This window comes from Sander lucioperca, chromosome 13 (assembly GCF_008315115.2).
Source record: "Sander lucioperca isolate FBNREF2018 chromosome 13, SLUC_FBN_1.2, whole genome shotgun sequence".
In the NCBI taxonomy this organism is placed as follows: Eukaryota; Metazoa; Chordata; class Actinopteri; order Perciformes; family Percidae; genus Sander; species Sander lucioperca.
In genome coordinates this window covers 2,876,665-2,890,626 of record NC_050185.1, presented here as the reverse complement: position 1 = coordinate 2,890,626, position 13,962 = coordinate 2,876,665, and the positions used below count along the sequence as shown (strand labels likewise).

The window sequence follows — 13,962 nt, the reverse complement described above, 5'->3', positions numbered from 1 at the left end:
CACATCCTGTCTCAGAAGTGCTTGTTACTAACCTAGCTCTGGGGAGTTTACTCCCCAGAGTCCTTATGTTTCTTCTTCGCCCAGAACATCGCCTCGGATTAGGGCGACACCAAGACCTGGGTCTTGGGTGCAGCTGTGGCTATGGACCTGCTACACCCTGCTACGCTCTGCGATTCCCTGCAATGCCCGGCTACGTCCTGCTGCGTCCACCGCGTCCACCCATGCTCTGCTGTGCCACGCTACATCCTGTACCGTCATAACCCCAACCGTCAGACACCGCCCACCAAGAGTCTGGGTCTGCCGAGGTTTCTTCCTAAAAGGGAGTTTTTCCTCGCCACTGTCGCAATAGCCACTGCTAATGCTTGCTCTTGGGGGAACTATTGGAATTGTTGGGGCTTTATAGAGTGTGGTCTAGACCTACTCTATCTGTAAAGTGTCTCGAGATAACTCTTGTTATGATTTGATACTATAAATAAAATTGAATTGAATTGAATTGAAGTAGACAATTTATCAATTAGCTAGCTAATCTGTCTGCTTATCAACTCCTTGAACGGATTATAGTAACTTTTACCACGGTTTATTGTAGAAAGGCCACCGCAAGAAAAACATGTAGATTATCAAAAAGACATTGGATCATTGATGTTTGTTTCTGACTGCCAAGAGTTAGAGCTTAGCAGAGCTAACGTTAGCGAGCTAGCGAGCTATCCTTTTCCCAGAATTGTGTCCGATGGCAGACAGAATTGCAAAATAAAAAGCAATCCAACAGCACATTATACAATGTAAACAAAGACACGTTTTCTTGCGGCGGCCTTTATAAAATGAGCAGTGGTGAAAGTTATTATAATCTATCATGTTATGATTGGGAGTAGATGAGCAGCGTATCTAGGTAGCTAGCGCACTGACACACTTAATGATTGAAACACTGCTGTGTTACAGTTTTTTCCAATTGCTAACACACTAAAATGACATGCATGGCACAATTATTTAAACTGACACACAGAGAGCAAAACCTCTTCTCAAGTCTCCAAAAGTCTAAACACATTTTCTGCTTTACACACATTTTGCAATTCAAAATGTCCCTTTTTAAATGCACTGAACACGGTTCTCTGCATAAGACACAACAATCTGACATAAAGTCACATGTTTGCTATTTCAAAACACTGCCATTCAAAATGACACTACATGAGCTCATTGGCCAATAGATGTGTCACCTGGCCAATCACCTCCATGGTTCATTGTTACCACTTCAATCAGGAAGTAAGCACTATGATGCCTCTTTTTTCTTCTTTCTTCTGCACATTTTTTCTGCAATTTTCTTTTTCAGTTTACTGTTTTTTGTGAGCATATTTTTGTTCAGTCCAATGTAAATATATCTTCTGTGTATATGTTGCACTGACTTGTTTGGTGAAAAATAAAATAAATAAATGTTTCAACAGCATGTGTGTGTATCTGCAAATAGTTCTGTGCATGTGAACAATCTGAAGAATTTTCTACAGTTTGAACTATTTTAGTATTATGACAAAGCATAATAAAGATGAGGGTGCTTTTCATTATGCCCAACAGTGTGTAGTTGGTTAGACAAAAATCTGGTAATATGAATGAAGTGTGTGCCATTTGGTGCAAAAGTTTGATTTTGATAATGCTATATGTGGTTCTGGTTGCAGTGCTTCCTGCACAATGAAGCACTGCAACCTAGCTAGTTGATAAGTTGTCTACTTCCACTTTATAAACAGCTAACCTTAACGTTACGTCCCTGCTGGAGCAGTCAGCTACTTTAGCGATGTTTAACGTTAGCTACATAGCGTTAGAGGTCGAATGGTGTGGCGATGACATCATCGATACGCACGTATGTGGCTTTGCCATCCAAACGAAGCCAAAAGGGAGCCGCTTTCGAATTTTTTCACCCTTGGACCAGGTTTCAAAAAAGTGCGTTTTCAGGCAGTGCGTTTACAGGATTTGTTTGGACGATCGGCCCAAACGATGCAAAACGTGCGTTTACATGTGAATGTGGATGGACCCTGAATCAGGCTCTACACAACATCCTACCACCTGCTGACAAGCTCTTATTGTAGAATGTCCTGGGTTGAGTCCAACATATGCATTCCCATTTTTTTGCAATCCTTCTGTTGCATTCTACTTTACAGTACAATACATTCAATTAGTTGACACTTTTATCCAAAGCAACTTACAATAGGTACATTCAACGATGTGGATACAACCCGAACACTGCAAGAATCATGCAAGTACAGCTTCAGTAAATATGATGAACTGCTTCAAGTACTGCATTTAGAAACACTATGAGACAGAAAAAGACTTGACACACTGATTCATTCATTTCAGCGACAACAAATTGCCACATAACAAAATCACAAATAGTTCTCCAAAACGTCATGATGATGTTGGACACTGGTATAGTAAATGTCTCCCCTGTTAAAAGAAATGGCAGTCCAGCTTGCTAAGTTGTAAAATATCACTGATTTCCCCATTGTCCTCCACAGTAATTGCAATGGACTGCAGAAGGAATGCAAGAAAGGTAATAGCGCATGAGACTTCAGCAACAGGTATTAAATGCTTAAAACATGACTTAAGTGATTAATCAATAATCAAAATGGTTGCTTATTATTTTTTTGTCCATTGTTTGTTTTAGCTCCATTCACCACAGTTTCCCCCTAAAACAAACTTGTTCTACTGAGACTGGGGGAGATACAACTGAATTTCATCCTTTAAGATATGACACCAGTTGAGTTTCATTATTACCACATATATTAAAACCAGTGGCCATGGTCAATTGTTAACGAGTCACACCTGGCTCATTATCGTTACATCACCATGGAGATACAAAAACCTCATTGTAGCTGAGTGTGCTGGAAACCTGGAGTAGATCACAGAACACAATGAATGCTGGATTTGAATATACTATTTGCACTTCACACAGCTCTTTTAAAAGCACAGTGCTCGGTGTGACTGGGAGCTGTGAGACATGGCTGGTCTCCAATCACAACAGTAGCCTGTATCATCAGGAGAAGTGCCTTCAGCTGCATGTGTAGCCCGTGATGTCTCTGTCAGAGATGCTGACATGCTGGAGCTTGACATGCCGGACTCTGCTGGCTGTGTCTTGTAGAAGAGACAACATGAAAGGCCTCACAGGCTTTGTGAGATAGAGGAGAGAGAGAGATTAAGGTATCCCCGGAAAAGAGAGGCAGAGTGTGACAGAGAGTGAGAGCAGATAGTAGTCTGGATGTTTACTTCAAAATGCTACTTTACATTAACATCCCCATCAGGCATTATAAAAAAGAAAAGGGCATACATAAGAACGCCTCTTAAGTTTCCCACATTGGTTTACAGAATGAAAAGTACTAAAGTATGGACTGGCAGAATGATCAATTCCCTGTTGATTTTTCCAATCCTTTATTCTTTTTTTTGTTAATTTTTCTATATTTAAAATTAGCTTGCAAAATAGCAAAGACTTGGCTGATTGACAGAATGAGTAAAACATGATACATCGCCATGTGGAGACATTTTTAAACAAGACTGAGAATCTACAGCCTTATTATTGACTCTGTGAGGCTGTAGTTGCGCATGTGATGCTTTGAGCTAAATGCTAACATCAGCATGCTACAATGTTCACAATGACAACGCTATGATGTATGTTTAAAATAAATGTTTGACCTGATGATGGCACTACATACAAAATGAGGGGAGTTATTGCAATTCATCCTGAGGGGAAAATGAATGTCTGCACCAACCTTCATGGCGACCTATCTAAAATCACAAAGCCCTTATTGGTGGCGCTAGAGGAAAAGTCAGGGGATCACCAAAGTCATTAGGGTACATGTACCAAATTGTACGGCATTCCATCAAATAGTTGATATATAACTGATATTTCAGTTTAGACCAATGTTTCTCAAATGGGTGTACTAATACCCCTATGGGTACTCTGGAGTACTGCAGAGGGTACAGATTTATTTAATGCATAATTACTAAAATAATTATACTATAATAAAGAATACATTTAGTGATAGATTCTAACCATTTGAAATATCATTAAGCGTTTTTCAGTTACAAAGTTGTTTTTTCAAAAAATGTTTTGCACTGTTAAGGGAGTACTTGGCTAATAAATTATTTCAAAGCGGGGGCATTATTGAAAAAAGTTTGAGAACCACTGGTTTATACCAAAGTGGTGAAAAAAAAAGAAACACATCAAAAACATCTATAAGCCTTTCAGATTTGTTGTTGTTTTTCTCCAATTTAATGAAAAACAATATTTTGTCAAGCCACTGAGAAGAAGTAGATTTCCAACAAGTTAAATTACATGACATGCTACAGTATAAGTGATGTAAAAACTAAACTAAGTTTCTGTTTCATAAAATGGCACACATTATGTGCAACATCAACCATTGCAATAAGTGCAAAGTGCTTTAGAGAAGAATTTTTAGACAATATCTACAGTCGTTGAGAAGATGAAAATAACATTTGTCATCATTTTGCCAGCTGAGAACATTTGGATGTAAACAAGAATAGCAAATGATGAGAACAACACTAGCATGTGAAACAGAATGAACTCAAATAACTTCAGATGGATTTATTTGTCATACTGCTGAAGGCTGTCACTGGGCCTCCTCCTCGGGGGTGCTAGACTTAGAATTGGCTCTGAGGCATAATACTCTATGAGCAAGGCAGACTGAGTCAGTTCAATTTTAAACTGTCCTTGACTGAATCACTGTGAAGATGAATCATGCTGAATTTAGACAAGTTAGTTGTTTAAGTCAGTAATCACAGTGCATGGCAACTCTTTTTTTAATGTGACACTTTAGCAATCTGACCACCACTATTTCAGTCATACATAGTGAACATTTTACAAAATGGATTTGAATATATGGAATGCAGGCAGTGATCTGATGATGAACAGTGCTGGAGGATTCCTCTCGTCTTATTGCGCAGGATGATACCGCAGCTCCGCTAAAGGCTTCACACTCCAACCCACCTTAAAACGGTTCCCTATAGTGCTGCGTTCAGGCCCTACGTGAAAAACGGGAAAATGCAAAACCCCTTTTATGACACAAAAGTCAGAAACTTGCAGTTTTGGAGACTATCATCGATCCCAATACCTCCGACCCACACTAAATGTTGTGTCATGCATAAACACCTACAGTCGAGCAATGGTAGTATTCCTGTCTTTTAAACAAGCAAGAGGTAGCCTATTTCCATTGCATTTACAGGATAACCACCTGTTGGATTTTACCATCTGTGGTTGGGACTGTGCCATTGTGAAGCTATAGCTTACTACAAACAATGAACTAATTTATTAAAATCCGGGCCTGTCTTTGTAAGTAGGACGTTTCAGTCTTATCCAGTCCTTTTAGGCTACTAATAGTAACTTTTAAAAGTTACAGTTACCACAACAGGTTTATACTATAGGGCCTAATGATACTATTTTTACCTTCTGTATTATGATTTTTTTGACCGCAGCTTGCTTTATCCTAATGTGGTCTAACTTAACTATAAAAACGGTTAGCAAGAGCAAAAAAAAAAAAATAAAGTTACCCTATATCATGATATTATTGCTATTAGTGTAAATATATGTGCGTTTACGGTGAAAATGCCAATAATTAAAAAGCTGGCCCTCTTTCTAGCCGCCATGAGCACACTGAGGTGGTTTCCTTTAACCAAAGCCTGAAATCTCCGTGTATTTTCATATTCATTGAACGCAACACTCCAGCTGGAAAACCGACAGCGCAGGTGACCAATCAGCGGCCGGGACTTCTTCCCACGCACCTCAATGAAACCAGTGCGGAGGCGGGGCCGCGGTTATTTAGGAGCTCGCGCCTGGTTTCACTGCGTCGTGTGCTCTAGTCCCATTGGCGCAGGTGATCAGTCTCAGGATGCGAGAGGAGAGCGGAGGAGAGGGGAAGAGAGAGGGGAATGCGCCGATGGAAAAGTGTCCAGGGCTCGGTTAACAAGAAAACAGGATACCGGCCCGCTTCAGTTCGTTCTTGGGACATTCGGCGATGAGAGATTCACCGAAAGGGGCACTTTGAGATATGATGAGGTTTATTTCTGGTCGGCAATAGTACTATGATTTGGTATGTGGCCACTTTGATAGCAAGTGTATTCAGCACCCGAGGAACGGCCGCTCAAGGTGAGTCGAAGTGCAGTATCTGTATACACCGGCGCCTATTGTTCAAGTTTAACTTACCTTTTTTATCTTTAAAAAGCAACCTTTTTCCCGCTTGTCTGTTAGCTAACTTTGGATATGTCGCTTGTATGTTAAACACGTCATAGCCTACTTTACGCCATGAAGTTCATACGTGTTTTCATCACCGCACCTGAGAGGAGCCGGTGGCAAAATGATGAGGGAAACGGACCAAGTTAACCGTTACATGAATTGTAACAGAGCTTTACCACGGAGGATAAGCAACTCTTTCGGTTAAACCTGTTTTTAAAAGAGGACAACCTGCTTATTCCCACTGTAATGCATCATGGGCATGCGTGTTAAATGGCACTATCGGAGTTGTGACGTTTTGGGCTGGTTTTGCAGTCTGTTTGGGTTGACATTTCTCCCAAAATGTGTGAGTTTGGAGCTCCATGACATAGCCACTGGACTGTAGCAGCCGGCTGCACTGAGCTGCACACTGGCTGCTAGCGTTTCGTGATATGTGAAGGCAAATGTGATTAGCATAGTGCACTGGTGTGGATGTCATTAAAATGCTATGAGTGGATTAACCTCTTCCTGGTGAGCTGGTTGTGCTGACTGAGTCAGCCCGGCTCTGTCCGTTAGAGGGAGCGCTTTCTGAGCCAGCACCGCGTCAGGGTGAATCTCAACAGTTCCCAGCACACCCAGGCTGCTTCTCACTCTGCTCTGTGTGATGCAACTTTGATAACATGTGTGATGACTTCATGTGAGCCTTACACTATTTTCTACAAATCTAAATGTGCTTTTCTAGTGAAAAAGAGTATCGGTCTTGTTTGAGAAAATGGCTCCATGGGTTAGAGATCCTTCAACCATGCCACCTTGCAGCTGACCTCTGACCTCCTGTAGAGGGCTAAAAGAGATGGGTTATTGTGTCTAAAAGCCACACTGATGGGGGTCACCTCAGTTTAACCTTTCACGGTATAAAGAGGTCTGCAACTAAAGATCATTTCCATTATCATCATCAAAGAATCTGCTGATATTATTATGTCAGAAAATAATAAAAAAAAACATGCAGATAACAATTTCCCAAAGCTCAAATTTAAATATTCATATTGCTTCTTTTGTCCAAAACCCAAAGATTCAGAATACTATGATAGAATACTAAGAAAACCAGGAAATATTCACATTTGAGAAGCTGAAACCAGTGTATTTTGATGATTTGTGCTTTAAAAAACTTGAAGCTCCATTATGTAAATTTTTGAGTTGATTCTTAGCAAAAAAAACCTTTGTTCTTTCACATATATGTGCTCATTCATGTGTAATTACTTCCACCGACTAATCAAAGTATTCTCGTACGCGTAGAATCTGCCATTCAGAATCATTCAGAATACAGTGGAGTGACTCGCTCCAATGTCTTTAAAATACGTTAGCCAAAGAGGGACATACCTTCGCGTTTCACGCTTTTACACTCAGTGGCGCCGTGATGAATGCCAGGGAGGGAGGGAGGAGGAGAAGATTACTCAGCGACTGCCGGCAGATTTGAAAGCCGGTTGAAGATGGAACGCCCATCTAGGACATGTAACGGAGTCGCCAAGGAAGTTAAAAAGAGAATTAAAACGACAACGCGTCAGGCAAAGCAACAAGACCAAAGTAACTATTGGAGTGGCTTTTCCAAGATGGAAAGAACTCATAAGGAGCAAGGATTTTAAAAGGGACACAGACGTTGCCTGCTTTCTTCTCGACAGGTAATTCAGCCTATTTGTGTAAATTCAAAGTTTTATACTTGCTTGGCTAACTATAGCATGGTTGTGCATAATGCTAGAATGACGTCTAGGATACTTTTCCTCGCGTCAATGATGAAAAAGGATTGTCTACCTTGCAACATAAACATAATCATATGTGTCGTGATTTCCCTGGCAGACAACTCACGTCATGTGCAGTTGTAACACAGACTAGATGGAGATACTAAGAGCTAATTTCCTGTTTATTGACATTGTTCATACTGCTCAGAGAAATATATTAAAAACACAAACCTCCGTTGCTTCTCTGTAAACATTGCCTTACACTATTAATCTCGTACAATATACAGAATAACGATAGCACTGATGCTTTACTAACATTAGCTTGCATATGTTCGGGAACCTGATAGCTGATGTTAGCAATAAAATGGTACCAAAATAATGTAAAACTGTTATTACACTGGAAGGAACACTCACGGACGAAGTCGTACTTCTTGGAATAATACGGCCACCGTAGGAGTTAGAACGCGCTCGGAATGGGAGGGGCTACAAAGTAATATTCAGTTGGTTGTCATATACAATTTTACCAGTAGATGGGAGAAATTCTTACACAATGTAGCTTTAAACATTTTGATGATCGATAATCTATATATTAATTACAGCTCTAATTATAAATGACATCATCCTCTATAGGCGGACCGGCGTATCGCTTGGCGGTCCGACACTGTGCATTGTGTGCATGTGAGCTTTTCTCTCGTCGATGACGACAGGGACACGTGGTGAGGGAGTAAAGCTGTAGCAGCATCACAGCATACCTTTTATAAAAAGGAATCCCTGCTACTTTTGCCCCCCCCCCCCTCCCTTCCCTCCCTGCCACTCATCTTTAGAGGAGAGATGGAGAAAATTGGGACAGCGTCTGTGCTTCAGCATCACTGATTAAATGATTAAGAAAGGAGTGCATTATGATACAAACAAGCTTTCCTTTACTGCGTGTTCATCTTTTGACACCAAATCTTGCAGGTTTTATGTATGTTTATTTTTGTTGACATCCTTCTGGCATGCAACGTGGGCTCGGCTGGCTGCACAGCAAACAGTAAGGCCTAAGTAATGTCCTGCCTAAAGAGGATACACTTAAGCATCGTCTGCCAAAAGATGGAGACTTAGGGAGATGTTTTTAAGCGGCTTCCCTAGTCTCTTCCACGGTTGGGAGAGCAGGCGACTTGGCATAAATGAGCACTAAATTCTGAGGAAGAGCAACTGTGACCAGACTTGTTTTGTGTTTTGTAAAGACTGTCCCCTTCATGCATATGGTCCTTGTCCTGTGCTTTAACACATGGACAGAGCTCTCAGTACTCTGCAGCGTCCGTGCTGTGCACACACAGACACACAAACAAAGGCGAACACACTAGCCGTCAGAAGCTGCGCAGGGCAGCATCCTTCTGGCCGAGTGCTGCTGTCTCCAGCTGGCAGCTGGCAAATGCCTCGACTTTTGCCAGTGATAACCCTGGACCTGAGCCAGACTGTCTCTCTTTCTCTCTGTTCTCCCCTCCTCTCTGGTTTCCTCTCTTTCTCACCTGGTTTCATCTCTCCCTCCCTCTCTACCTCCCTACTCTCACTTTTCCTGTCTGACTCAGGTCCTCGTCGCCATCCCATCCTCTTCCCGTCTCTCTTCTCTCCTGCATGCTCCGCCCTGTCGTCTTCCTCTTCCGTACACTCGGATGAACTTGTTTCCCTCCAGGTTTCAAGTGGCCTCTCTCAGCATGGCTGTGTAGCCGAGGGAAGGGAACATGGTGGGTTGTGTTAATGGAGGCTCAGGGCGCGCTCCACAGCAACCGTCTGCTGCCATTTGCGCACACACGCACTTGTTACCCCTACCCACGCACACATATACACACACATGTCAACACGCAAGCATCCCCTGGGGAAGCAGTGTGTCTTTAACCAGGATCTGAACATATGCCCACTAACAGGCTGTCTGCCCTGGACTAAGTTGGACTAATTATGATTAAGCTGTGAGATAAATGCCACTTGGTTGCTCGATAAATACATATGCCCCAACATGCCATGAGGGCTGGGGACTGATGGGGATAGAGGAGGAGGGGGGTGATGCATACCTGCCTACATTTAAGTTTCAAAATCCAGTGTTAAATATGTACGTAAATAATGAACCAGATGTATAATTATTATTTGTCTTTATGTTGTGACAAAACATCAGTCTATCACAGAAACACTGCAGTTTAGCAGTGGTACAAAACAAATACATTTTTATCAATTTATCATATCAATAAGTAAATCCATTAGCTGTTAAGAAATCGTTCTCCCAATCTGTAGACTATAAGCCAGGGCTGCATGATTAATCTAATCGCAATCGCGATGTCAAAATTGTGCGATTTAATTAAACAAAAAGGTGTGCTGTGTGCATGACACTCTAGTCTCTGTGTGTGCTGCAGTCTCCACGTTGGGCGGGAAACCACAGGGGAGACGTTCACTCCAGGGCCGATGCTCTTTCGGGGGTAACACCCTTCACTTTACCGACAGTATTAACAACAGATGAAGCCACCATGTCTTGAGAAGCTTGTTCTTAAAGCTATAGTGTGTAGTTTCTGTCTCCCCCATGAGGAATTCTAAGTAATGACTACAACACTGTCGGGGCGTCCACATGATACAAGCCTTTGTGATTGCACACAGCCAATAATTATTTTTCAGTGTGATTACTTGGTGAACTCTTTGTGCCACCAGAGGGATAAATACACCCATAATGCACAGTAAAGTGCTGCATGACTTGCTGTCAGTCTCCAGAATTTGATTTGATGTGGGTCCATGTAGAGCTGATGATGCAGGATGACAAACATTAACCGTCCAAACTATAATTTGTGTTAGGACCTGTTGGTCTGTATGAAAACGGCACCCTAAGAACATGTTGCTGCTATCTACGCTCTCTAATCTCAGCAGCAATTTGATAACAAGTTTAGTTTATCATAAACTATGTTGGCCCAATAGAAGTTAGTTAGCAGTAGTTAAAATTAGCTTCAACCATCATGAACTCAGGCTGCACCGGCATATAACTGAGCCACCCTCTCTCTCCATTGCCGCTGCCTCGGTTGAAGTTGTGCTTATATTGGGAACAATGGAAGTGGTGCTAACCTCTCGCTGTCTGAGCACCTTTAAATCTATCCATCCACTCTCTCTAGGAATTGGTTTTAGTTGGATTACATTTACACCTGACTCTGAAACACATCTGTGTTCTGCACTTTAGACTTACATTTTGTAAAGCTGCAACAATTACAATTGATTATTTTGATTAGTTGATGGATGGAAAATAAATTAGCAACTATTTTGATAATCCATTAATCATTTCTCGGTTATTTTTTTTTAGGAAAAATGCCAAATTCTCTGGTTCCAGTTTCTTACATGGGGATATTTCTCTGGTTTTTCTATGATAGTCAACTGAACAACCTTTTGTTTTGGACTTTCTGAAGACATCAGAAGATGGCACCTTCGACTTTGGGAAAAATCAACTATTTTCTGACATTAAGAAACCAAGTGATTAATTGAGATACATATTCAATTAATTGTTAATGAAAATAATTCTTAGTTGCAGCCTTTGCCAGTAATTCCTTTTCTAATAATGACATCCTTTTTCCTTACTCCGAGTGCTGGTGCCTAATTAATTTTATTCCCTGAAATGTCCCTGGTATCCCTGTTTTTTGATGATCCCTACAGTATGATCACTTAATGAGTGTTCTCCCAGTAAGTGGGTGGCTGCTTGGCAAAAACAAAGCTGCTGACCAAGAAAAGGCTTGTTCACAGCATGGATTAAAATCCTGTGGGTGTTGAGCATTTTCTCACTGAAGGACTCTCATCGCTGTGTGTTGAGTGTGGCTTAGGGCTCACGATACGTTGTTTTAGCATCACCACTGCGATGTGCGCATGTGCAGTAGTCACATTGCACGACGTGTAATGTAAAAGCTACAGTACATTTTTTTGCTGCTTGATACAAAAGGAAAACTTGCACTGTTCTCATTATACATGTCTAATGTTAGCGGCCGACCCTTTCCCTTTAAGACAGGCGGCCATGGGTTTGCTGTGGGAAGTGAGGCTCTCCCTCGTGTGTGTAGAAAAGCTACAGTAGTCAGTGTTTTGTGTTTGCTGCAAAGAAAAGAAAATGCAACCTGTTTAATGCATCGTTATCACGATGTCTCCCGACCATTCCCAGACTGAAAGCTAGTTACCAGCTAAAGCTAATTGAGTTAGCCTAAATAAACCAGGGGTCTGTCCCAACTACGGTTTGAAGCTGGAAACATGGCACTAATCTACAAGAGAAGTCTGTGTCTAAAATATCATAATTTACTCTGATTCAAGGGTTCTTGGATACATGGAGTTTGTTGCTAGTGCGTAACATGTAGGCTCTGCATGCACAGCCAACCACCAATCACAATCAATGTTGATCAATTAATCAATCAACCAAAGCAGGCCCCGCTAGTCGACCACAACCTGAAAATGAGCGAGGAACAAGAGGGGAGCAACATGCATGCATTATTAATACCATTGTCTTCAGAATGGAATGATAGTAGAGCATTATATGAATACAAGTGTATTTAACTACCAAATGTACCCTTCCAAAAACATGTCAGATGAATACTCACAGCGCTCTCTTGCTTTTGTGTTTGGTGCGTTGAAACCAGTTGTATAGCACAAAAGCTCAAGAAAGGATGGTTCACATAAAAAAAAGTAATTTTTCACTTTGTTTGATTATTATTTTCTATGCAGATGCACTCCCCTACAAAACCACCCCATTCATTTGAGAATAATCAATTATTTCCAAATAGAGCTATTCAAGGAATTCCAGCATTTCTTTTCATATTTCAATATATATCACAGGTTTTCTTTTATTGCAATGTCAGTTTTTTTCCAATATAGTGCAGCCCTATTGTGGCTTCAGACACATTAGTTTTTTATTAGGAATGCTCCGATCTGGCCTTTTAATTGATCTGATACCGATCACTGCTGTTCATGACTAAATGACTCAACATATTTCAACATATAACTTGTCAGCATCTCACCAGTTCACTTATATTTTTGCCAATCTTCCAACCTGGACTTGAGGCCCAGTTGGATGAGGCTACATCTTATCTGCATAACTCCCTCCAGTCTATTTTTATGCTTTCAGGACTTCAAAAGGCTCATTTCCAAGTTCAGCCCTGTGTGTGTGTGTGTGTGTGTGTGTGTGTGTGTGTCCCATCCTTGGCGCAGGTTTTCAGCTTGGTACACACCTCTATTTTTGTGTCCAACTTGAAGTTGCCCCCCCCCGTTTGAGACTGTCTTAGCCGCTGTGTGGCCAAAGTATCGCCATATCACCGTCTTATTAGCTTGTTAATCTATTTACTAACAGCTGTTTAGTTGTTGTGATTACTGGGCTGACACTAAAAGGTTTCTGCAGAGGGAGCACTTCTCTCCCCTCTATCTTTGATACCAACAAAAATAGCTTGTGGTGTGTTTAGCTAAGTAATCAACTGGGCTGGGCAGTAGGGCTGCAACTAACAATTATTTTCATTATAAATTTATTTTGACAATACTTATAACTCAATAAATGGGCTGAAAATAATGACAAATGTCCATTCCAGTTTTGTAGAGCCTAAGATGATGTCTTACATGTCTTGTTATGTCCAACCAACTGTCCAAAACCCAAAGAGATTCAGTTTACTGTGATATAAAACACACACATTGGAGAGGTTGAGAATCTGTTTTACTTGGTATCCATGGATCATGTACAGCTGTGCGGTATGATCTGCTGTGGACGGTTGGTGCTCCATGTACAGAAGCCTTCACCCCCACTGAGCCTAATGAAAAGTAGCACCCCTGTTGCCTTGGGAAAATGGCACACTTCATAAAAGTCACCAACCTTTAGATGGCAATCATCCTGGTATTTGGGCCAAGGAGCAGTGACTGGCGGCTGATGTCAGACCCCCCCAGCTCCCAGCAGCCTCTATTTTGGTACAGTGAACTAATCTGCTGGGGCTATTCTTAATATCACTGTATATTATTAAGTAGTAAAATTTAAGAGATGAGAAAGTATCAATAATTGACAAC

The 13,962-nt window shown here is 41.3% G+C and overlaps 1 protein-coding gene and 1 long non-coding RNA gene across 6 annotated transcripts in view; one reads left to right on the top strand and one right to left on the bottom strand.

Annotated features, from left to right (window-relative positions):
• Window positions 1–1,089: 1,089 nt before the first annotated feature.
• On the bottom strand, window positions 1,090–12,763 carry LOC116058216. Its single transcript, XR_004106991.1, has 3 exons — window positions 12,752–12,763; window positions 9,483–9,487; window positions 1,090–1,282 (listed from the first exon to the last, which is right to left on the bottom strand). It is a non-coding gene; the product is annotated as an uncharacterized LOC116058216 (long non-coding RNA).
• The window catches only part of igsf9bb (immunoglobulin superfamily, member 9Bb), a 136,206-nt gene continuing 128,074 nt past the window's right edge, over window positions 5,831–13,962 (top strand). For all 5 annotated transcript variants that reach the window (XM_031310960.2, XM_036008880.1, XM_031310959.2 and 2 more), the window contains exon 1: window positions 5,831–6,139. In XM_031310960.2, the coding sequence (XP_031166820.1) occupies window positions 6,076–6,139 (64 nt within the window). In that variant the 5' untranslated portion in view covers window positions 5,831–6,075. The remainder of the gene's footprint in view (window positions 6,140–13,962) is intronic.